Consider the following 25030-nt stretch of genomic DNA (forward strand, 5'->3'; position numbering starts at 1 on the left):
TGGGCTCTTCGCACTGGAGCTCGTGACCGGGGTGCCATCCCATCAATCAGTCCCCCTGCTCGCAAGTGTCGTGTCTTGGGTTCGCTTCGTTTTGGGCTTTTTCTTTTCTTTCTTCTTTTCCTTCCATCGCCGCCCAAGGCCATCATCAAACCTGTCCCTATATCTTTGACGCATATCCCCCCTTCCCAACCCTCCTCGTCGACATCCGTCTTCGAGGTCTACATCCCACTGATTTCCAGTGACTTGATTTCACCCATTGCGACTTTCAGTCTTTGATCCCTTCTGTTTTCGCTTCCCCCTTCAACCTCCAAGCTTACCATCTGTCTGCTCAGCCTGCTTAGAGCAGCTTGATATACACGTTCGATGGGAGAACCTCTTGTTATCAGTACGAATGGTGCAGAACACGCCAACTCCTCTTCGGACTCGTCGGCCCTTGCCAGTCCTGACGACCAGCCTCCTATAGCGGAACCCCCTGACATATCTACAACTTGTCAAAGTGAAAAACCAAATTGCTACCATACGCATTCTGCCCAGCACGTCGCTGATCAGCTCGCCACCGACCAAGACCATGGACTAAGCGACGAAGAGGCGGCCGCCCGGTTAGCCCGGGACGGTCCCAATGCTATTAAAGGAGCCAAAGGTGTCTCTATCGGGGAGATCTTTTTGCGGCAAGTCGCTAATTCTCTCACCGCTGTCCTCATTGCTGTCGCTGCAATATCCTATTCTATTGGCGATTATGTCGAGGGCAGCGTCGTCGTTGCTGTAATTGTGCTCAATATTGTGGTTGGGTAAGAATGACTTTTTTGGTCTCTCTGGTCTCCGTTTGGACAGGGGCACGGGTAGATTTGAAATCGGCTTTTGTGTTTCTGCTAACACCCGTGTAGGTTAATCCAAGACTACCGTGCAGAGCAGACTATTCAATCTTTGTACGCGCTGTCTACACCCAAATGCAAAGTCATTCGAGATGGCCACAGTGATACTGTTAAAGCCGAAACACTCGTCAAAGGCGACCTGGTATCTCTTGCAACTGGCGATGTAGTACCCGCAGACTTACGCCTGGTCCAGGGCATCAACCTGTCCACTGACGAGGCACACCTGACCGGCGAGTCTGTTACCATCAGCAAGAAACCTGACGCTGTGTTCACGGATCCTGATATGCCGGTTGGTGATCGTATCAATCTGGCATTCAGCGGCAGCTCTGTCACACGTGGTCGCGCTACCGGTATTGTCATTTCAACGGGAATGAACACAGAGGTTGGCCAGATTGCCGAGCTTCTGCGCAAGAAAAAGAAGGAGGCGAAAGGTGGTAATTCTGTGACCAAGGCTCTCTACTCGTTCTACCAAACTTGTCGTAGTATCTTAGGCCTCGAAGGAACTCCTCTGCAAGTGACTCTTAGCAAGTTTGCCCTGCTTCTGTTTGGTCTAGCCATCCTTCTTGCCGTCATTGTCTTCTCGGTCAATCTTTGGCACATTGACGACGATGTTCTTCTCTATGGCATCTGCGTTGGTGTTGCTGTTATTCCCGAATCTCTTCTCGCTGTGCTGACAGTGACAATGGCGGTTGCAACAAAAGCAATGGTCAAAGGTCACGTCATTGTGCGTCAAATGCCGTCCCTTGAAGCAGTAGGCGGAGTGACCAACATCTGCTCTGACAAGACTGGAACCCTTACCCAAGGCCGCATGATCACTCGCAAGGTTTGGCTACGCGACGGTCTCACAGGCATCGTGGATGGCACATCAGACCCTTACGACCCAAGCAGCGGAACCGTATCTTGGTCAGGTTCCCTTGTCGGAACATGCATCAACTCGTTTCTCAACACTCTAGTTCTCTGCAATAATGCCACAGTTTCAGATGGTAAAAAGGAGCCAGAAACCGACTCTAGCAGTGTCACGACAGCTTTTGAGCCAGCAGACTGGAAAGCTATGGGCGAGCCCACTGAAATTGCGCTCAAAGTGTTTGCCATGAGGTTTGGAAAGACGACTGGAAGCGACCTTTTGACTGCAGAGCATCCGTTTGACTCATCTTGCAAGCTCATGAGTGTTGTTTACGGCAACGGCCTCGAGAGGCAACGCCACGTTTACACCAAAGGCGCCTTCGAAGTTCTCTTACCGCTTTTGGCCGAGGACGATGAAATGAAAAGGACCATCCGTGCAAAAGCCGAAGAGCTGGCAGGCGAGGGCCTGCGTGTCCTGTGTATTGCAGACAAGCTCATGGAAGGGGAGCTCGGAGACTTTCAGGATCGGTCCAAGGTCGAATGCAACCTACGCTTCCTAGGACTCGCGGGCCTTTATGATCCGCCCAGAGCCGAGACTGCGGGAGCTGTGAAGAAGTGTCGAGAAGCTGGAGTCACTGTTCATATGGTCACAGGAGACCATATCAAGACTGCCACGGCCATTGCCTACGAGGTCGGCATTCTGTCCAAAGACGCTTCGCTAGCAACAACTACAGTCATGTCTGCCGCAGAATTCGGCAACATGACTAATGACCAAATTGACGCACTGGAGTCTCTGCCTTTGGTTATTGCTAGGTGCAGCCCTCTCACCAAGGTTAGAGTTATACAAGCCCTTCACCGTCGAAAAGCCTTTTGCATCATGACTGGTGATGGTGTCAATGACTCGCCAGCTTTAAAGCAGGCAGATGTTGGCATTGCGATGGGTGACCGTGGAAGTGACGTTGCCAAAGAGGCATCTGATATGGTTCTCACGGATGATAACTTTGCTTCTATTGTCACTGGTATCAAGGAAGGCAGAAGATTGTCTGACAATATCCAAAAGGTATTCGCTAATTACAAACACATACCGAAGCAGTTGCTAACATCAACTTCTAGTTCTTGCTGCATTTGCTTACTTCAAACCTGGCCCAAGTTATTTTGCTCCTCATTGGACTGGCTTTTGAAGATGATGAGGGTGTCCCTGTATTTCCTTTATCACCCCTGGAGATTCTGTGGGCAAATCTTGTAACGTCCTCCCCCTTGGCTCTTGGTCTGGGTCTCGAAGAAGCTCAGCCGGATATTCTCCAGCGGCCGCCTAGAAGTCTTCGGTCCGGGGTATTCACGCTCGATCTTGTTCGTGACCAGCTCATGTACGGTACTTTTATGGGCTCCTTGTGTCTGGCTGCATTTATGTTGGTAGCCTACGCGGCTTCTGGCAAGGGATTTCATGACTTGGCCCATGGCTGCAATGACGGGACCGCTGAAGTGTGTCTCCCCATTTTTCGCGCCAGAGCAGCTACCTTTGCCACTTTGAGTTTCTTGCTTCTTGTCACGGCATGGGAGGTGAAGCATTTTCATCGCAGTTTGTTCAACATGGACCAGCGATGGTCTGGTCCGTACTCAGTGTTCAAAACCGTTTATCACAATACTTTTTTGTTTTGGTCGGTGGTGGCTGGGTTTCTTGCTACCTTTCCGGTTATCTACATTCCTTCCCTCAACACCAGGGTCTTCAAGCATACTGGCCTCACATGGGAATGGGGCGTGGTGGCGGGATGTGTCGCGGCGTATATTGTGCTCGTGGAATCATGGAAGGCTATCAAACGGCGGTTTAACCTCGGGATTGACAAGCATCCGGGACTGCAGGGAGTGGTTTAGTGTTGGATGTTGAGTGGGAGATGTATGGTGTGGGCTGCTGCTGTCGGGGTCGGGGGACAGGTTTTAGGATATCGATATGCGAATGTTCACCGTACAGCTTATGTAGTATCCTCAATGTCAATTATTTCCTGTCCATGATGTCCTGTGCAGCGCTGGATGCTTTATGAGAGGCTGAGGTGAGGCAGCCTCTTGGTATCGAGGTCAGGTGCTCTGTATTTTTGATATTGCTGGTTCCTGTTTCGTCGCCCCGACCTCAATATCTTCAGTTCGAGGTATCATCTTCATCAACATTGTCAGTCGTACTTGATGACCTTGGCAGCGGCCCCAACAGTTGTTCCTATCATGAGATTGTCTCGTAGAGGATGGACAACGACGGCTTCTGGTTCCAGACGTCATCCATCGTCTCCTTTGTATGCTTGATTACCGCTTAAAGCCGTGCTAATAAAGCACACAGCCGAACGCTGGCCTCTAGTATTCGCTCAACGGGGCTATTATCTAGGGCAAAGCTTGCATCGAGCTGGAGCTGGAGTTTGGCACGTTGGCGATTATGGGTATTGAGGGAGCCTCGGAATCGACCGTCGTGATGTTGAGCATGGTGTTGTGGTACATCGTCGTCCAAGGTGTAACATGGAGCCTTTAGGAAGAAGGAAAAACTGAACTGCTATCGATTAAAGGTGGTGTTTCTACCTGCAACAAAGGAAGGCACTGGGATGGATTACTTGTCCCCTCTCCAGGTCCCACGATTTTGCACTCGACCGTGCCTGCCTCCAAGAGCAGAATTTGTCAACAGTACAACAAGAGATGATTTATTTCAGCTTAAGCATAGTATTATTATTCCTCTATTCTTCTAAATGCAAATACTTTCGTTACATCGCTCGTCGGTCAATCCCGTCCTTCATCGAGTTGCTGGCAGCCATTCTGAACAACCCTGATGGCCACCTCCTCTTTTTGTCAACCTTGATGGCCTCGCATCGCCAACAGCGCCGTTTTCAGGTCGCATTTGCAAAAGACTCGCACACATGGATTCTCTGGGTGTCTGGGATTGAATATGCACGGCATATTGTCTGGAACAGATGATATAAGGACGCTGTTACCCCCTAGGGGAAAGGGGTTGGTTTTTGTTTCTCTCTTTGCTTCACCACACGACTTGGCTGAACAGATTTGGCCGGGATCTGTGAAGAATTTTGACGACCTCTCTTGTTTGGTTTGGCCTTTGCCACAGGCAACGACTCAATCTGTGGACGGGATATGCCACAGCTGTCTTGATATTAAGTACACACGGACGACGCCCTCTCGATTCAGAGAAACTTGTCTTGTTTGTCGTCATCCTCTTTTCGCGTCTGCCTTCATCGGCTGGACTTACTCCTCGTGGATAGATCGTCTTCGGTCTCGTACAGGCGTTGTCTGTGTGCTGACAGGCGAAACGGTTGAGTCTTACTCATACTTCTCCTCTTTCGTTCTCCTGCACGTTGTCTCTCTCCTCAAGGCGAGGCTAACAGCAAAGCCATTTCAGGCTATTCCTCATTCATCGTCGCTTCTAGCGGCAAAATTCAATATCATTTTGCCCCTAGCCCCCATCACGCTCCTCAATTTGCTCCGTGCTTCTGATAACCCCCCTCGTTCCAATTGCAGTATCACCGTAGTCTTGCGGGCGGTAAACACTCCGGTCCTTGGCTTTTTGTGCGCCCCCAGATCAAGGGATATTCAATATTCATCTCTTGGTGTTGAATGGGGTTGCAAAGAGTTGTTCTTTTTAGTCACAGCTCTTCAGCTGTTGGGGGCGGAATTTGAGTAGCTTGGCTCAAGGTGACCAATGCTACTACGTTCCGTGAGCCTCTTCCCATGCGCTTCTACTCGGCATTTCAAGTGACTTGTTTGTTTTTGACATACGTCTTCTTCTCTATTAGATACAGGAATTATCCTATACCAGTTATGGGCCTTTACATGTGCTGGCATTGATGATGATGACGGCGCATGCGATGTTCTCTTGGTGGATAATGAAGTACATTTTGCCACACCTGTCTACGTCCTGCCTCTTGGACTGTGGAATAACAGTTTCATGCTCTAGACATCAAGCGAGTTTCCTATGATACGATTTATATCGCCGCTAGCTGAGACTGGTTATTCAACAGTTTTGAAAAGCCACCGCGTTTGATTTGGCGCTCATGGCTACCAACTATCACGTTCTTAGTCCTTGACCAATACCGTCATGTTGACTCGTCAACTTCTTGGAAATCAAGCCAAGACAAAGCAATCACTTGATAGCCCCCATCCTTCACGGATACCACGCCGTCGGAACAGCATTACATCACAAGATCTGCATCATATCTAAGAGAGGCTAGTGCTAGGGCCCTGCATTAACCTAGCGGGTATTCCGGTATTCCCTCAAGGGCACCAAGCCTCATGCGGCTTTCGTCGGATCTATCTGCCTGTTCTAGAGAAAAACGAGACCGGGCATATCATATTGCCATCCGCGTGATTCTCCCAATGGCTACGTGGCTGCCTTAAATCCAGGTCGATGAGGCATAATTCTTTCCCCTGCTGTTCTTTTTCTTTAGGTAAGTATTGCCAGTAGTAGTTACACGAATATAACCCATCATGTCTATGCTATGATACCCCAGCAAGAAGCATCAAATCATCATGGCAAGAGAGCAGTCTCCGTTCATGGAAGCAACCCATATACCATCCACATTAGGCAACCGATCTGGTAAACAGGAACTACTGCACCAACCAATCATCCCCCATCTTGGCCCTACATGATGCCGAACATCTCATGATAAGCGGGGAAGCAACACAGCTCCCCTCTTGTCCGGGTCTAGCTTCCATCAACGCCTCCGGACGTGTCCCGTAGGAATGGTAGCAATGTGATTGAATGGAAAATGAAACGTGGCTGCGTCCCTGGAAATGGTGCTGCGTTGGTCACGCCCGCACGCTGCAGCTGAGCATCATCGGACTCCATCGATGGCCCGACTTTGCTTCACTCTCATGTGTTGAGAGGGGTTGCGCAGCCCAATGCTGCGTCATCAAAGGGAATATGTTGATAGCCTGCGTGCTGCGTGCGTGAAGGCTGCAAAAAAAAAAAGTATAAGAAGGCGGCTCGAGAACGAGATATTGCTCCTTTTCACTCTCCCTTCTCCAACAACACTGATATCAAAGACTTCAACATCAACTACTACAACTGCTCAAAACTTTTTTCTGAAACTTTGTTTCTGACAAACATTCAAGATGGCTCCCTGGTATGTCCCACTATCTAAGTGGCCAGTCCACTTCCCCTCAGTTTCCCCGTCTGTAAATGTTCAAGTACTAACATGAATAGCAACTGCTCTTCCTGCTCTTGCTCCGGCTCCTGCGACGGCTGCTCCTGCTCCAGCTGCGGCGTAAGTCTACTATCTACATCTACAAAATCTACGCAAGTACAAAGAGTAACATGACGATCCAGCACTAAGTCCCCTCGCAAACCACCCACCGCGCACGATCAAGCAGACAATGAAGATTCCAGGTCCTCTAAAGCCAGAGTCAATACCTGTAGCGAGCTAGATAGGAAGCTGGGCTTTATCCCTTGCGCAGGAGTGGGTTATGTAAACACGACGTTTTGAGTCCCTAGATACTGCTATCAATATACACTCATTTCGTTGTAACATGTCTTCTCACTTGAAGGGCCGGACGAAACTCCGTGCACACTACATTTCGCTTGAAGAAAATATGCTGCAAGAGACGTAGACGGCAAGTTACCAAAGGATGTATGTCAGTGCACGGCGTAGAGTAGTGCACGCCAAGGATGTAGGATCATCTTGAGGTCTGACGTGGCGGCCGTTAATACATCCTTCTGGGGTCACACATTCCCTGGGGTATGCGGAACAAAGGGCCTGTTTTACACCGGTATGCTTTCATGCATGAGATTCTGATTGTGGCTTGAATGGGGGTCCTGCTGGTCGTGAGGCATTTTCGGTGGACAGGAGGCTGGAGGTTGGGCCGCGATGCGGTTGAAAGGCTGAGTGGGAATTTTGAGTAAGGCGAGAGTGGATAGTGGATGGTGGTCCGGCTGGCAATTTGAAGTTTCGGAGATTCGGATCGGGCCGTGCTGAGATTGATTGCTCGGTTAGGGTATTGGTTGTGTGTATGTCGGCTCTGGATGTGGTTGAAGTTGGTGATTTAGTTATTGTAGGAGGTGGTTGTTGTAGGATTTATATGGCATCGAGATTTGAGATTGTACATCGTTGAATGTATTGAGGATTCAAATAGCTGGAGGATGCTGGGCAAGCTGATCCATGAGCGCAGCTGGCGTGGGTTTAATCGGTGCTGCGCTAAATGCGGTTATTGTTCTTGTGGCTCGAGCCTTTCAGACCAAAAGCGGTTCGTATGATGCATTCATATCATCAGGTCGAAAGCTTAGTCCTTTGCAGTTTACTGGTAATGCACCCTTTGGTAGACAAGAGCAGAATCAAGATGCTTTCATCCCAACATCTTGTTCTGTTCGACCAATAGAGAACCATGTTCATCGCCAAAATGGTACCCAAATCAGTGCAGATGAATCTATGCAGGGAACAGACCGTTGTCAATGAGCTTGAAGCAGGGTCAAATTGTCAAGATCCCTACAGGCTCAGTGCCGCCACACCTCAAGCGCAGGGTTCAGTATCCGAACGAGGGTCGTCTTGATTACGGAGGATTGAAAGAATTGTATAGACGTGTTTTCAACATCAGTCGACGAGAGTTTGAGCTCTCATATGCTCTGTGAAGATGTGAAGAGGGCCTTAATTGCCGAGGAAAATTGCCAGTGCGCGGGAGCAGGTCTCTAATTCGCCTTGTGAGACAGAAACACCGTTTCCCTCGCCTATTTGTCAAACGTCGTAGCAGTAACTGGTTGCTTCGTTCTGACATCCGTTTCTATTTTGCAAATAATCCTCCTTGTGGGAAGTCAGGTGAAAAGTGCCGTCAGAATCTGCCTTGAATCAATTGTTGGATTGGTGGAGCCTAGAAACTTGTAGATATCTCTCTGCATGAGTGGAACTTGGTTGTGTTCGTCTCCCAAGGTTGAAAGGATAATTGCCACCAAGATTAGTTTGTTGCTTATGATTGACATAGCATTTAGCCATTTTCGACGTTTATATGACTCGAACGGCGTGTAGTGCCGTTTAACCGTTGAATTATCCACGCGCCACCGACGCAACCTACTTCAATGGTTTATTAATCCACATCTGATAACATCATATACCCACAAAACAGCTCTCTATCACAAGGTCTCCAAATAAAACCCAGAAAATGGCCAGCTATTGTCGCCCGTTTCAGGTTCATATCAAAAGGAGGATAACAACATTGTTAGAGTGAACCCATGTCTAAAAATTTTAGTCGGCAATTCGCTGATAATGTCGTCGGAAACATTGACTCATCCTACTCTGTCGAACAACCTCGCCAGTAATGTCGGAGGGATTGTTTCGTCGCTCCAAGACGATAATGAGGATGTCATAACGCCATCACAAGACTTCCAGTCTCGCATAACGTCCCCCAAGCCCTCGATAGGTTCACGGAACCACCAGCAACCGCGAAGACTGACGAGAGATGTCAACGAGGACCCGATCCTAGGCGTGGAACTGGGCCGCATCAGGAGCAGACAGGCTGACGCCGTCACACTTCAACCAGATCTTCCTCAAGCACAAAGCAGTCAGACAAACTTGATATCCCAAAGCGTTCCGCCTGAGTTGCCCAATCTCCTAGCAGAGGTCATCTTTGTTCTCGTCTGCACAGCGGGCCAGGTCATTTTCGCGCTAACATTGGGCCATATCGTTGTCAATCAGTTTGCCTTTCGCGATGCTCTGGATATAGTTTCAGCGCAGACACCATGGCTGTTGGGGTCCTCGGCGCTCGCAAGCGGTTTATCCATCATCATTTTTGGCCCTTTGGCCGATCTCGCTCCTCCGAAGCCTCTCATGGTAGGCGCTTTCCTGTGGGAGGCAGTCTGGAATGCCGTAACGGCAGTGGCCATTTCTCCACGGCTCAAGATTCTCTTCTTTGTAGCTAGAGCTATGCAAGGCCTTGCCGTTGGCGTGCTCGTGTCGACTTCGATGAGCATTCTGGGCAGAGTGTACAATCCGGGCATCCGCAAAACTCGTGTGTTTTCCATGATGGCAGCAGGTGCACCGTTTGGATACTGGATTGGCTGTATTCAAGGCGGTCTTCTTACTGCCCATCTTCCGTGGATATTTGGTAGTACATCCATTTTTCTCGGACTATGTGCGCTTGCTGCTCAGCTTACCATCCCGAAGCTGCGACCGGCGAATGACAGTACGAATGCTGCTACGAATGCGCCTTCAATAAGGCAGTTCGATTATATTGGTGCTCTGCTCGCATCCTTGGGGTGCGGTTTGGTTCTTTTTGGGCTCACGCAGGGCTCGGCGGTAGACTGGAATCCATACACGTATTCCATGATTATCGTTGGTTTCTTGTCGATTGTTGGGTTTTACTTTGTGGAGCGCCGGGTTGCTCGCCCTCTTATACCAAATGCACTTTGGAGAACTCCTGGTTTCGCCGCCTTACTTCTTTCGTATACCTTTGGTTTCGGTGCTTACGGTATGTTGCATGTTTTTGCCAATGTCTCCCTTTGGAAGCGTTGATGCTGACCGAGATAATAGGCGGAGCGTGGCAATTCTACGCCATTCAGTTCTGGCAACGATATCAAGGCGCGTCCCCTCTGACCGCGGCGCTGTACCTGCTTCCAAACGCCATTGTCGGAGTGCTAGCAGCGTGGATCGTCTCCAAGACGCTTCATGTAGTGCCGGGTCATTGGATTTTCGCGACGAGTATGATCTGCTTTGGCCTGGGACCAGTCTTCTTCCTTCCTCAAAACCCCAACTCCTCGTACTGGGCTCTCTCATTCCCAGGAGTGGTCTTGGCAACTTTTGGGCCGGACTTGAGTTTTGCAGCAGCAACCATCTTCATTACCTCCAGTGTGCCCAGGTCATATCAAGGATCCGCAGGTGCTCTGTTGCTCACGGTCCAGAATTTGACTCTGGCAATTGTCACGTCGGTGGCCGACTCCATCGGCCTCAAGGTCGACCAGCTTCCGTCAGGGGAGATGGGACTCGAAGGTATGCGTGCCGTCTGGTGGTTTGGTCTTGCTGCTGCTCTCGTCGGAGCATTGATAACTATTACTATGGTTCGGATTCCTAAAGCGGAAGAAAAAGAGCATGAGCAGTAATGCGGTTCAGCTTTGCATGAGGACATCTTGAGTTTTGACGCAAAGAACAAGGTGGGGAGAAGTCAGTAGAAAATTCAACCAAGATTCTTTCATGAGTGGCGTTTTGGTCAGGAACAAGACATTGTGCAGCTGCATTCACATTTGGACGTAGAAGGAAGGAACGACTGTGTGACCTCATAGCACTTGACACCAAAGTACAGGAGACTCTTTGTGCCGGGAATCTTAGAAGGCAGGAACTTCGTCAATGCCAGCAAACGATGTGCATGAAAATTAACTTATTCCACATATTTTGACAAGAATATTCGGAACAATGGCTACGTCTGTGCGTCAATGTTACCAAAGTTCGTGAACAGTACTCCGTGCTCCCTTAGGTAGGCGAGGCACGGGTTCTTCAAGTTCCGCCAATAGCCCTGCGCTCGCTCATGCAGAGCCCACTACCAGATGGCTCAGGGCTTACCGAAATTCCCGCGATTTGACAAGCACAGTCCACAATGCCTTGGGATCCCTAGAGCACGGGGTCTTTCACAGGATTTTCTACCAGGATCGGCATCCCAAGGACCAGTTCTGAGCTCCAATCTCACCGATGCACCAATGATCCATCACCTTTGGACCAGCTAGTCCCGGCATGTCGGTAGTTGCGTCGGCGGCTCCGGTGACCCCAAGTGCTCTCTCAATCTCTCAACCGCTTTGGCTTGCCTGCTCCTTTACAATTGCTTTGACAAGAAATCCCATTTTTCTTGTTCTGACCCTGAATAGGAACGTACTGTAATACTTGTTGAGAAATGCATCGCCTCTCATCCTAGGATTAGCCAAAGGTCAACCAGGAACGCATGGTCAGGCAGTGGTGAGGAGCCGAAATTGGTCTGGTATGTGTGACCAAAACACCACTGATCCACAAAAACAACAAGGAGCATTGAATCCTTTTTCCTGTTGCTAATCTCTGAAATACAGCATTCTCAACAACAATCCATCAGCCGGTTTGTCGACTATCCGGTTCATCGAGCGCGTCATGACTGGTGTCAATTCGCCTCGCAGCCAGCCTGCTCAAAGCAATGGCGCTGACGATGAGACGCTTGCAGAGCTTAAACGACCAACACGCCAGCCATCCAAATGGAAACTGCCTGGATGGCTGAACCACTTTAACGCCAATGACCTCAAAGTCGCTTTTCGTTGTTGGGTTGCAGTATGGGTCGCGACAATCCTCATGCTCATCAACCCGGCGCTGAAGAATATTGGCATTGCCACCTTTTTCAGCGCCATTGTCCTCTACATTGTTCCGCCAGCCGGCATATTGATGGTGTATTTACTGGCCTCGTTATCGTTACTTTTGGGCATGTGCCTGGCTTGGGCTTGGGGTCTTTTGTCCATGAAGGCCGCCTTGGCTGTGCGCCCTGACGATGAAACCCAAGCGCTGCTCCAATCCCTCCGACAGCAGGCGGCTACCATTGGTAATCAAACCGGACAGTCGCCGGCGGCTATTGCCCAAGAGCTCATCTACAATGGCTTCATGCTTGACGCGCGGGTTATTGCCATCTATTTTGTCATGTGCTGCGTCTTTATATATGTGCTTGCTCGGCTGCGGTACGCCAATGGCAAGCTAGTTTTGTTGCAACTCTTTGGCACTATTGTCATCGACGTGTTTTTGTTAACCGGGCCCATCCTGACAAAATTCAATGCCAAGCTCGCGCAGGTGCTGGTGAAGCCAGGCGCAATCGGAATAGGCTTGGGGGCAGCCTGTTGCCTTCTCGTCTTCCCGCAATCGACGTCGTATGTTGTTTTGGGACAGATGGAGCAACTCATTCGCATGGTGGAGGCACCTCTAGACTCGACACGACGGTACTTTGCTGGAGACGAGACGTTGGGTGATGCGGAATTACGAGCGTCGAAAGGCGCTATTATCGGCTTGTTCAAGAGCATGGAGCCTGCTCTTGCATTCCTTCCGCTTGATCTTTCACGAGGCAGATGGAACACTGATGATGTCAAGAGTCTTCAAGGGCGTGTGAGAGATGCTATTGCGGCCGGCCTATTCCTTCTAGATTTCCATATCGCTCGAGTTTCAGCGGCTGCCAGGGCCCAGAAACTTACAACAGCCCAGCCAACCCCTGAAGTGATTTCCCCTGGAGACATCAGCGACGAGAAGGAAAAGGAAGGGGGCAACATGACCTTCTATACTGGCCTGGTTGACGCTTTGAAGAGTCCGGAACAGAGCTCTATCCGACAAGGCTTGTTGGAGACCCTCAAAGGCACAACCGCCGAAGTTCTTGAAGTGAACTCTCGAGCAATTAAAGTTGCAGCCGAGACCGTTCACACCATCAACACGGGACGATGGTATTTTTCCTCAAGCCGTACCAAGCGCCTCAATCTACTCAAGGAAGAGTTGGCGGATCTCCGTTCTAAATTACAATGCGCCCGGGAATCATGCGTTGTCAGCACCAATGACGCCGTCCTTGGCGCCCACGCCGATTTATTTGATGAGCACGGCCAGCTCAAAAACCGTAAAGACACAAACCCGCTGTCTTTTAATGGAATCATCCTCTCAATGGTCCTGGAAGAGCGCATCGTAGGTACGGCAGCGGCTACGGAAGGCATATTAGATCAAATCCTAGAACTCTTGGAATTGCGAACTAAGACGCGTATTTGGATTCCATCACGACTTCGCTACGCAGTATCTTGGCTGTTTAGCGGCCATATCGCAGCACCAGTTGCCGGCGCTTCGACGACACCTGCTGAGGACCCTGACGATATACTGGAACAAACTGAGGAGACTCACAGGCGGCTGCGTCTTGTCAGCAAGGGCACTGCTGCGCCCAAGAAGCGAAGAGGGTTCCTTACTCGAGGGATTATCGGCTTTTATAAATGGTTTACGAATCCGGGAGGGATGTATGCTTTGCGAATGGTCGTGGTCACCATTGCCACCTCCATTCCTGCCGTCCTCCCGAACACGGCAGGCTTCTTCTACCGCGAGAAGGGCATTTGGGCGGTTATTATGGCACAAACATGCTTGCTGATGTATATGGCGGATTTCACATTCTCCCTGGTATCCCGGGGCCTAGGCACGGTTCTTGGTGGCGCTCTTGCCCTGGTTGCTTGGTACGCGGGTTCAGGCAACGGCATCAGCAACCCATACGGACTTGGGGCTACCACGGCGGTTATCTCATTCATACTCATGTGGTGGCGCATCTACTTACCCCCAGCATTTGCGCAAGCAAGCATCATGACGGCAGCCACATTTGTGTTGATTCTCGGATTCAGCTGGGACCAACATCATATCGTGCAGTACGGCTTGCCTGGCGTCGGCTATGTAGCCTTTTGGAAACGTCTTGTTACCGTTCTCGTTGGCTTTGCCGCGGCCCTCATTGTTCAAATTTTCCCCAGACCTCCGTCCGCCACTCGTTACGTTTGCAAAACACTGGCAAATACGGTTCGATCGCTGAACGACCACTACGCTCTTCTTGTATCCCAGTGGGCTCATTCGGATCGTGATGGTCAGAACCTTGGCGCCGCAGCAGCAGCGGAGAAAATTACGTTCAAGGTTGCGGAAACCCTGATGGATCTGACGGGGGCTATTAGTTTACTGAAAGTGGAAATCAGCACGACTCATTTCGACCAGAAGATTTTGTTCACGACCAGGGAGCACTGCAACAGAATGAACCAGTGCCTAGGCAAGCTGCTGGTTCTATCGTCTACGCTGCCAAAACATCTCCAGAACCGCCTTACTAAAACAGTGGGCATTATTGACGACAACGTCGTGGGCAACATCATGGCCGTTTTGACCATTATTGAATCCTCGCTGCGAACCGGTGCGCCACTCCCGCAGAGGCTGCCGGCGCCACTGGTACAAAGCTGCTTTGTGGCGTGGTATGCGCAGCATGAACGTGCCGAGCTGAATACAGATCTCATCAAGAGCGAGGACTACCGAAAATATTGTGTTGCGGTGTCGGCCTATATGACGTTTTTGTCGACAGTGGATGACTTGGTAGAGGCTCTGAAGGAGGCGTTGGGAGAAGCTCACGTCGTACATCACTGGGAGGAGGCAGTGTAGTCAGCCGGCAAGTCGTATATAACATTCAAATGTTCTCTCAGAAAGGACAGTCACGTAATACATAAAATAGACTAATGGTCAGCCAGAGAATCTAGAAATTAGGTTTCATTATATAATATCCTTCACAAAATCCCTAGCGCCTACGTCAATCTTGGGTGTCATTGTCTATGAGTATATATCATGGGAAGTCGTAACGTGTATCTCTCCATCTTCATCATCGAGATTCTCAATTGTCAAGCCAGCCCATTTGGATACCACCTCTGGTCGCACCGCCCGACACTCTGGCCATGTTCGCTACCAAACTCACAAGGCGCATGAAAAGACTCCGCCTGCATGCCGTCATACACACCCTCCCCAGCAACATAGTACTGCATGTCAGCATCCGCAGTGCTCGAAAACACGCCCAAGTAATTCTCAAACCCGTTATACTGCTGAACATCCTGCAGCAGCAAAGGATCAATGGCAAAGTTGTCAAGACTAGTCCCGGGCATTGTGTCAAACACGTCCATTGTGCCCAGCTGGCAGGGCAAAGGCGAGGCAGTCTTGTCGGAGAGTGTGTCGCTGGAATCATAGTCTGCAGGGCTCATGGAAACAGGACTGAGGAGACTGTTCTTTCGGTCGGATTGCCGCCGGGGCTTGGATATTGACGAGGAACTTGATTTTGAGGGACGGGATGAGGATGATTTTTTGGATTTGCTGCAGGTGGTGTATGCGCATGTTAGGCCTTTGCAGCGGCATCTGTTGCAGGCGTTTTGGCCGTCTCCATCGCAGCGAGTCTAATTGTGAAGTTAGTATGGTGACGAAACGAGCAGAGTAAGAGGTCAGATGTTACCTTTTTCTCGCGGCACGTTTTACATGCTTGGATCTTGCTGGATCGACCATTGGCAGGGTCGTAGCTTCGCGGCACGACAACCTCGTTTGTGTCGGAGTCGTATCTCCACGCTGTGAGCATTTCGAAATTACTTGTATGGTAAAATTGAACAAAAGTACAGTGTAATTGAACAATTCAGAAGGGTAGAGAAAGAGTAACTATCATGCTTGTCACGATGGGAGAAGAAGGGGAGGAAATAAAAGATGACGATATAATATATACTTTCCCAAGCGATGCGACGGCCCCCAAAGTCCCGCGTCTATTTTTCAAGCCTCGCTCGTCTGACACCCCTCGATTAGACGGCATGCTCAATGGCTCCAGAGCTCGACGGAAGGACCAGCAATTCGCCATTGATGACTGAACCAGGGGTCTCCACTGGGCCACCGAGTGGAAACGTTCCGTTTTCTCCATTTTCATGTTCGTTGGTCTTTAGTCTTTGGCCTCTGGGGCAGGGGACCTTGGTGCCAAGTTAACCGTAGGGCTGGCTGGTTTTGGTGAGAACTGAGAAGGATGACAAGTTGGGTTTGGCAGAAGCTTGGACTCAAACGGGTGTCAATTGGCGACAACTTGAACGAGAACGAGCAGCGGCACATCAACCCTCAACAAGGAAGGAGGCGGGGCAGGGCGTCGTTGATTCAGATTCGTGATTGGTCATGGAAGTGGCCGAAGATGGAGCACCCCTGTTTGTGCTGAGGCTGGAATAAAGAGTGGTGATTGGGTGGAAGAGGGGAGCTCGTTCAGACGTTGTTTGGATTGGTTGCTGGGCTTTGCGGGAGGTCTGATCGAGGGACTGGGGTGTCAGAGGCGCTTTTCCCGATGGGGAACGGACCGACGGGAAGTGCATTCGATCTTTGATAGCTTGGACCCGTTTGTGAAATCTGAATGGAGGCCAGGAGTGGCATTCGTGCGAATCATTTTCTGCTGCACAGGGCTGAGGCGGAGGACGGGGGGCAAATTGTCACGGCTTTACACGGGTGCGTGGTCTTGTTCTCCAGCGGCTGTTGCATTTGCTGCGCCTTGGGAGGCCGATGCTACGTGAGATTCGGCTGTTCCAGTCTTGATTTCATGTAGAGCCCAACACAACGCGGCACGACACGACAGACACGACACGGCCTTGTCCGTGGGTATCTGATTTGAGACCCATGACATAGCTTTAATCTAGTCAGATGTCGTTGCCGTTCTCGTCAGATGTCGTTATCGTTCTGCTCCTTCGGCGAGATCGGCTTTTACGAACTAAACTCCTTACACTTACACAGGCGACAAACCCGTCCATCACTCATCGTACTCATCATACGAACATTAAGGAGTCATATCTCACCGGCAATGTAACCCTCAAACTCGTAGCCACCAAACTCTCCAAACTTACATGGCGCTTTCTCATCAGCCACCCCTTCGGGAGCGTTTGCCGGGCTCTCTTGTTCCCTCGATCTAGTCCCCTCCATCCATCATCTTGGCAGACAAACAACTGTGAAAAGAAGCCTGTTTTTACTTATTTCCCCCTCGGCTCGCGTCAGTTTTAGCCCTGTGGTTCCACGCCTCCACCACCACAAGTAAACGACCTTGCCTAATGCTGCCATGTTGTCACCAATCCCTTGTTACCTTGCCTCTCTCAACATGCAGGATCAATTCCGTAGTGTCCTTCTGTTCTGCTTCGGGCGCTACAATGCTCGCCGATTGGGCATCGCGGGTTTGTCGTGGCTGCAGGACCCTGCACTTTTGTGCCCGCCCAAAATAGAGTCCTGCATCTGGTTGCCTGGGTATTTGGGGGTTAAGAATTAAGGGCGAGATTATGGAGAATGAACGGGATTTCGGGAACTTTTTGTTGTTTGGGGTCTTGCGCTTGGATGGCGGAGTTGCGGATTGTAGAACACCCACACTTGGTTGGTTGTGAGGGAATGATAACCGTCGCTCTTGGGTATTTTGGTGAGACATTAGGAGGCGAAGATTGAGTGTAATGGGGGATGATGACTGCCGATTACCATTAAATATGCTTGTAGGGCTGACTTGTCTTAGAACTTTGGTATACGAGGCATCACCGCGTGTAAGCTGGAACAGCTGATACAGAAAATCCAGGAACAAATGCAGCAGTGGAAGCGGGGATGTGAACGCTCACGATGTTGCCCTACTCTCATACCTCGCAGACGAATTAGGCATGTCCGCAATGACGAAATAGGGAGTCAATTGTTCAAAATGGTTCGTCAAGATCCGGTATCCGTGTCTATAGCCGAGTTGCGAAGCGATATCCGGTGCTTCATATGAAAGATTCCTGGAAAAGACTAACACAACCAGTGGCAAGAGGTGTTTGCGCTACGGGCCAAGATGGAGAGCTCCATGGTAGCATGTCCGATGCCCTTGTTGACGAAAAAGTATCCGAGTATCCTCCTCATAGTGGGCCACAGAGCCGCAGAGCATTCAGAATGAACAACTAATCGTGACCACTCAATAAATCCGACAGGCGTCATCTCCACCGCTCCCTCGTCCACGTTCGATGCGCAGGACCAGAGTTCCACGTCCTGATGGACCCAAAGGGGTGCATACATACTTGGAAACTGCGCACTTCCCCAAATGGTGGCTGCAGGGGGCCACGACCAGTAAGGCTGGATTTGGCCGAACATGTCCGCCGAAGGACTCTAGAATACGGGTTCTGTCCTGGGAGGTGGTTTGCGGAGGGTGCTATCTTGGAAATAGCTGCCGACACAGACGCAGGCCTTGACGGGTCAGTACGGGGAAGGGGTCGCTTCCGTCGGGCCATTCATTGGGGGCTAGGTTTCGCCAGACTTTGCCTCAAAAGGTCTCTGCGATGTGATCATCCTCTCCGGCAATAGTTGTAGCGACGATTATGGTGTGAGGCAACCGAGATTAGATGAGACGGAAGCATATACAACTTGAGTGACGGTGAGATTCGTATTCACACCGCCATGCCGGGCAACGCATACGGACCTTTACAGAGCCGTGCTCAAGGCACACTTTTGCTTCGGAGGCATTGAATCTCGTGATGTAGATAGGTCGTAACAGCGATGACGGTAAATGACGGGCGCAGGACCCCCAAGACGGCCGTTTGCCTCATGGCCGTGATGTGTGGGAGGTTTCTTCGCCAGGCAGCAAAGCAAAGGTGTACATGTATCCTTGGAGGACTAGACATGATCTGTGGTTGGCTCTCTGGAGGAACGACACCTGCATGAGAGAGCTGGTGTCGTGTAGGGTGGTGTGTGTCTCTGTGGCTTGCAGAATATGTGAGGCGTGAGATTTAAGATCTAAGCATGGTGACGAGCTGCGGGGGCGAAAGGTGCCACGAATCTCGGCCCCTTCCGATTACGGTATTCCTTGTCTGGAGGCTCCGACGGGCGCGGCAAGTGTGCCGAGAATGTGATGGGGATGAAGATCGGGGTGAGGCTGTTGATGAATTCTTGTTTTGTTGTTGTTGGATGGCAGTGGGTGATCTCTGGGCCGTGCTCGTGAGAACTGGGGTCTGTGTGTTAATACTGCAGAGTAAAAAGTGGTAGTACTACAAGCCGTGTACTCTAGCTTAGTTTCAAGAAGATGTAGATGAACAAATATTGCGTCCTTGACATACGAAACTTACTACAATTGCAACAGAGCCTTTGAATTCAACGTACAACAAGCTGGACTGGTTGCCCTGTCTCTGTTGGACAGCCCAAAACGTTCATGTGATGTGAGATATTCCCTCGTAAGTACGGCACCTAGCCGCGCAGTACTTGGCAGTCAACCATGCGTCTCGCTTAACTTGCAGACATAATTCCGCCGTTTCCGTCCATCTGCAGATCTATAAATTCCGCTTTACAGAGTACCTACTCTCGTAAGACGACCTGTCTAGCAGCCCTACCCTCGGCCATGACATGAGGTAATGTCATCGTAGCAAGTTGGGTGAAGTACATGATGTCACAGCCCCGTTTGGCTTCATGTAGATTTACATGTCACATTGAATGAGCTCTGTGAAATTCATGAGCCAAATCTTATATATTTATTGTAAATTTAGTCGGTCTTTTGTCTATTGCCTCACGGCTTGCGTTGCAAATTGTGGAAGCGCATCATCACATATGTAGCGAGTGACTCCAGTTCCGTAAAAGTACGTTACCACAGCATATTCAATTAGAACTCAGACTGCCTACAAAAGACCATTCGTTATAAGATACTCTTGGTTTACTATTCCACACTGCAAACAAGATCTCAGGTGGATCATTACATACAACTCAGCTTCTTTCCATGCAAGTCAACTGTCTTAAACTCCACTTAGTTTGAAGTCCATGTCACAAATCCCAACAGTGGTTGTCAGTTCCTACTTCTTGTCTTTTCTCCTTCTTTCTCTTTTGTTCCGAAAGTTAAAAACTTCCAAGCTATCGACCGACTAGTGTACCAAAGAATGGAAAGCGTTGAGACCGCAGCCCCGTCGTCGGGTCAGCCATGATGATTATCTAGCCGTTTCGCAGTTGCGCAAGCTCACATCTGAACTTTGGCGTGGCTCTGAAGTGCCTTATGGCATCTTCTGGTTTCATCAGTCGGCACTCAAGTTTATGGAGGGAGCCAAATTGTCACATTTTGCCAACAGCAGGCTCCAACCCCTTGGTCATACGGCGCAGGAACTTGCTCTGTAAACGCGCTTTTATCGTGAAGCATTTTTCTTGTCTTTGCAATAAATATAAAAGAACTCTGTTATACGCACGTGTTGAATTACAATTCATGTGTTGTAGAGGGTTGGGTTTACAAGAACTTAGTATGCAACCGCGCATCTTGAACTGAAATAGCCATATTCTCATCAGAGGTTTCATCCAGCTCAACAAACGGATACCCTCGGATCTCACAGTATTAATTGGCTTGCCGCCGTTATGTCTGTCAGAAGTTCCCGTGTCAGCTCCTCTCGATGTGTCATCTCAGGTTATACGTGCGGATTTTCAAGTTGCCATGAAACTCTAAGTAGCTAATAACCTTCTGATGTAACTGCCCAAACATTTATACCTCTCGTTCATGTGGGCTATACTCAACGTGTAAAAGGAAGGTCTATTTTGCGATCAGCTGAAAGCTCAGTGAAATGATGAGATATCAGCCACCTGTGAACCGCGTTCATTGAGTAGACCCCAGCTGGTTGTTTAGTAGTTTTCAAGCAAATTTCACGTTACATCAATCAGTCTCTCAATACAGCTAAGTCGCAATGAAGAAGTTAGATGAGCGAATAAGTGGGTTCAAGGTCTCATTGACTACTTCAAGTCTTGAGGGTCATCGCATATCGGACATGTGGTCAGAAGATGCCCCGTGAAGCAGTGGTGCTAGACCAAGCAGCGCGGGTTAGGTGCAGCTGGACTTGCGTAAGAATTAATCCTCGGAGGATCCCATTACAAAAATGATAAAACCTGGGTCGCTGCATGCCATGCTCAGACGGCCATTGATGCATGCCTTGAAGTACGCGCCACTTGGAAATACCAGCGCCTTACCGCCCGGCAGAATCTTCACCGCCCGGTAAAAAAGTTACAGCCCAGAAATTTCAATGCCTTCAACTTACCTGCCCCTCCGAGATTGGCTGCATCCGCCAGATCAATTCACAGCCTTCACCATGAAGAACCAAAAGAAGGGCAGCGGCTCTTCTTCAAGTCGCATCACCGATGCGCGATTCGCCAGCTTTGAGACCGATCCCCGGTTTCGCCTCCCCTCCAAGAAGCGCACCAAGACTACCTTGGACAAGCGATTTGCTGGCATGCTCGATGATGAAGACTTTACAGCCACAGCTAAAGTAGATCGCTACGGACGCAAGATCAAATCCGATTCAAAAAAGAAGGCCCTCCAACGGTTGTATCAACCAGAAGAAGACGAAGACGAAGATCCGAGCAAGTCAGAGGAGGACGAGAAATCGGAAGTTGATGATGACGAAGTTGTGCAACGGGAGCTTCGAGCCGCCGAAGAGAAAGAGAAAGAAAAGCCGAAGGACTACGATCCGGCCCGACATGGAGGCTTTGCTTCCTCAGAATCCGACTCTGATTCCGACGAGGACTCGGATGAGGAGGAGGAAGAGGGCGGTGTTGGTCTAGCTACAGAAGGGGAGATGCAGAAATTTCAGGACGAGCAGGTCGATGTCGAGACGGGCGAAGTTACAAATCGCATTGCTATTGTCAATTTGGACTGGGACCATGTCAAGTCCACAGATCTTATGGCCTTGTTCGCCAGTTTCCTACCTGAGAGTGAGGACGGTCGCATCCTCAAGATATCCGTCTACCCTAGTGAATTTGGCAAAGGAAGGATGCAACAAGAGGAAGTTGAGGGCCCTCCGAAGGCTCTCTTCAAGAACGATGGAAAGGACTCCGACGACAGCAGCGACGACGGAAGCGACAGCGAAGATGAAAAGATCAAAAAGGAGCTAATGCAGGAAGGTGACGACCAAGATTTTGATAGCGATGCACTTCGAGCATACCAATTAGACCGATTGAGGTACTACTACGCTGTCATGGTCTGTTCAAGTCCCAAAGCGGCACAAACGATTTACGAAGCTACGGACGGGACGGAATACCAATCGTCTTCCAATGTCATTGACTTGCGATTTATTCCCGACGATGTTACCTTTGACGACGAGCCCCGGGATGAGTGCGACAAGATTCCCGATACGTATAAACCGGTCGAGTTTGTGACCAATGCTCTGCAAAGCTCCAAAGTCAAGTTGACGTGGGACATGCACCCTGAGGAGGCATCTCGTAAGGAATCAATCAACAGAGCATTCACTGGCAGCCGGGCAAATCTCGAAGAAAACGATCTCCGAGCCTACCTCGCGAGCGACAGCGAAGATGACGGAAATGATGTAGAAGAGGTCAACGCAGAGGCCGAGGAAGATGCTGCGGACGAGCCCAAGCTATCCAAGAAAGAGCTAGCCCGCAGGAAGATGCGAGAAGCGCTGGGTCTAGCGGAAGAGGCAGCGCCCAAGAAATCAAAGGACGGCCCCGTAGGCGACATGCAAATTACATTTACATCAGCTCTATCCAACTCCAAGGCGAAGGATGCCGATCAAGAAGAAACGACAATCGAGAAGTACAAGCGGAAAGAGAAGGAACGAAAAGATAAGAAGCGACAGGCAGCCAAAGCTAAGCGTGCCGGCATTTCAGGCGAAGATGCGGATCAAGGAGAAGACGACCTTCCCAATCCCGCCGCCGATGATGACCTTGGTTTTGATGACCCCTTCTTCACCACTGAAGACACGGCCGCGCCGTCCAAAACCTCTATCCGCAAAGAAGAGCGACTCAAGAAGCGTCAAGCTCGGGAAGAAGAAGAAGCAGAATCAGCCGCCGCGAAGGCACACCTCACCAAGGTCATGGCAGAAGATTCTCTCGATAATCAAGTGGATCACCTGGATCATTTCGACATGAATGAGATTATGCGCGCCGAGAAGAAAAAGAGCAAGAAAGGCAAGAAGGGTAAAAAGGGTGCTGGGGATATTGAAGATAGAGGCGGATTACAGGAAGATTTTAGCATGGACCTTGAGGATGAGCGATTCAAGGCCGTCTTTGACAGTCATGAGTTTGCGATTGATCCTTCTAATCCCAAGTTTAAGGCCACAAGCGGTATGAAGAAGTTGTTGGAGGAAGGGAGGAAGAAGAGACGGGGAGGTGATGGCGATGACGAGCCGAGGCGGAAGAAGATTAAGAAGGGGAGGAGGTGATACTTGAGAATAGCTTTGTTGTATATACCATGATGAAAATAATGTCAATTCTTGGTGTTTGAAATTCATTTTCTGTTCTTACGAGGAGTGTGGACTGATGATGCCGTCTGTTTGGTACATCTAACCAAAGGTACAAACCGGCTCGGGAGAAGAAGATCGGGTTCCGTTTGGCAGTTTGTGTGTAGCGTGTTGGTCTCTGGAACTAGACATGAGGTATCGACCGCTGTGTTTGTACCTTGATATGTTGAGACGTTGGAATTGCATCATCGCAATGGGTGTGCCACTTAGCTTCTGCGCATGTTGTACAGCATTTGACCGACATCGTTTCCTCCTAATGTGCACCAACTCTCGACCACACCAACACGAGGTGTGTTCAAACTGTTTCATCTGATACCCGATTTGAGGACCATGGTAGCTGCATGCTTCCACCTTGATTGACTGGTAATTTCATTGTTTATCTTGTGTTTGAATGTAGTCATTTGGTCTAGGGTATGGCCGGTTTATGGGGTTTCCAGCGGACTACTCCGTCCATGGACTCAGGAATGAACTGTGCAGTATGTAACAGGCTAATTAATCTTGCGAAATTGCCATGTTGTTCTTAGTCACATATGATATTGGCACTTGACATTGACAAGGTAGGATTTGTTGTTTGTCGATATATGATGCGGTGCTGCGGGTCGACAATGCTCGGCATGCTTGAGCAAGGAGCCGGAGTAGTCGGGATTGACTCCGGACCAGTCACGAAACGTGTTGGTTCATCCTAAACCGGGATGGATTTGATGAATACGAAGATGAAAGTGAATGCAGCGATAATTCTGCACCTCTCAAGCGGCCAGTTACTACGTTTCCTTAGTGACACCGAGATGCTCTTTTGCTACACGACGTAATCTCTGCCGGTTACACGACAGAGAGTCAACGCAACGACTTTGCATCAGTCAACATCATCGACTTGGACCATGTAGAGGACGGACCATGATTCCTAGCCGATTCAACGGACCATCTTCAACGGTCTTGACCGGTTCACTGGCAGAGAGACGCACGGATCTAAAACTCCGGCGACCAGAACATTGAAAGCTTGTGGCTGCATGGGCTGACCTATCAAGAAAGCACCCCGCACGAATGTGCCACAACGACATCGAGTTGCGTCAAATGGCATTTTGACAGCCCTTCTTCATCGTCATGGAATTGTGACTTGTTGCTCTGGAGCTGACATTGCGATGCTCATGGCCTGAAAGAGCTCTGAGCGATTGTGAAAACCCAATGTACGGAGTAATGGGTCGAGAGTTAAAAGTTCAACCAGGCCGAGTTTTCATTTCGCTTGGAAATTTTTCAAATGTCTTGAAGCTTGGACGAAGAACTTCGAACGCACGCGGGAACGAGGCGAATGACTCTTGAGCCCAGTGGGTCAAGATAAGGTGTTGAGCGCTAAAGTCACCCATGTCATGTTCAATTTCGTTTCAAATGTTCTTTCTGGTGCAATATGTCCCAGTGTCACAATCGTAATGCTGATAAAATGCATCATGTGTGGCAATTGCGTAGCGCAGATCGACACTGAACCCGCATATCGGCCGGTTCTGCAACAGTTCACGCGGGGGCAAAACCAGCTCTTTTGGAAAGTCCTAATCATGTCATTGGGCTAGTCGATGCTCATTCTCTTGTTGGTTGACGTTGGCTGATGTTGGCG

The 25030-nt window shown here is 49.8% G+C and overlaps 6 protein-coding genes across 6 annotated transcripts; 5 read left to right on the top strand and 1 right to left on the bottom strand.

Annotated features, from left to right (window-relative positions):
- Positions 1-363: 363 nt before the first annotated feature.
- VFPPC_07607 (calcium-transporting ATPase 3) lies at positions 364-3587 on the top strand (the record flags this gene model as incomplete). Its single annotated transcript, XM_018286441.1, has 3 exons — positions 364-788; positions 885-2775; positions 2829-3587. 3 exons carry the CDS (start codon positions 364-366, stop codon positions 3585-3587), a joined length of 3075 nt encoding a protein of 1024 aa, XP_018143078.1.
- Positions 3588-4635: 1048 nt separating this feature from the next.
- Positions 4636-5382, top strand: VFPPC_07609 (hypothetical protein; the record flags this gene model as incomplete). The annotated part of the gene is made up of 1 exon (XM_018286442.1): positions 4636-5382. One exon carries the CDS (start codon positions 4636-4638, stop codon positions 5380-5382), a length of 747 nt encoding a protein of 248 aa, XP_018143079.1.
- Positions 5383-8950: 3568 nt separating this feature from the next.
- Positions 8951-14821, top strand: VFPPC_07611 (protein (fungal and plant); the record flags this gene model as incomplete). Its single annotated transcript, XM_022428573.1, has 4 exons — positions 8951-10151; positions 10214-10737; positions 11536-11645; positions 11731-14821. The coding sequence occupies 4 exons, from the start codon at positions 8951-8953 to the stop codon at positions 14819-14821; spliced, it is 4926 nt and encodes a 1641-aa protein (XP_022284363.1).
- A 233-nt stretch (positions 14822-15054) lies between these two features.
- On the bottom strand, positions 15055-15773 carry VFPPC_07612 (Zn(2)-C6 fungal-type DNA-binding domain-containing protein; the record flags this gene model as incomplete). The annotated part of the gene is made up of 2 exons (XM_018286445.1): positions 15055-15597; positions 15654-15773. The coding sequence occupies 2 exons, from the start codon at positions 15771-15773 to the stop codon at positions 15055-15057; spliced, it is 663 nt and encodes a 220-aa protein (XP_018143082.1).
- A 3179-nt stretch (positions 15774-18952) lies between these two features.
- Positions 18953-19195, top strand: VFPPC_15970 (hypothetical protein; the record flags this gene model as incomplete). The annotated part of the gene is made up of 1 exon (XM_018293723.1): positions 18953-19195. One exon carries the CDS (start codon positions 18953-18955, stop codon positions 19193-19195), a length of 243 nt encoding a protein of 80 aa, XP_018143083.1.
- A 2063-nt stretch (positions 19196-21258) lies between these two features.
- VFPPC_07614 (pre-rRNA processing protein Esf1) lies at positions 21259-23346 on the top strand (the record flags this gene model as incomplete). The annotated part of the gene is made up of 1 exon (XM_018286446.1): positions 21259-23346. The coding sequence occupies one exon, from the start codon at positions 21259-21261 to the stop codon at positions 23344-23346; it is 2088 nt and encodes a 695-aa protein (XP_018143084.1).
- Positions 23347-25030: the final 1684 nt, after the last annotated feature.

Source organism: Pochonia chlamydosporia, chromosome 4 (genome assembly GCF_001653235.2).
Source record: "Pochonia chlamydosporia 170 chromosome 4, whole genome shotgun sequence".
NCBI classification, from domain to species: domain Eukaryota; kingdom Fungi; phylum Ascomycota; class Sordariomycetes; order Hypocreales; family Clavicipitaceae; genus Pochonia; species Pochonia chlamydosporia.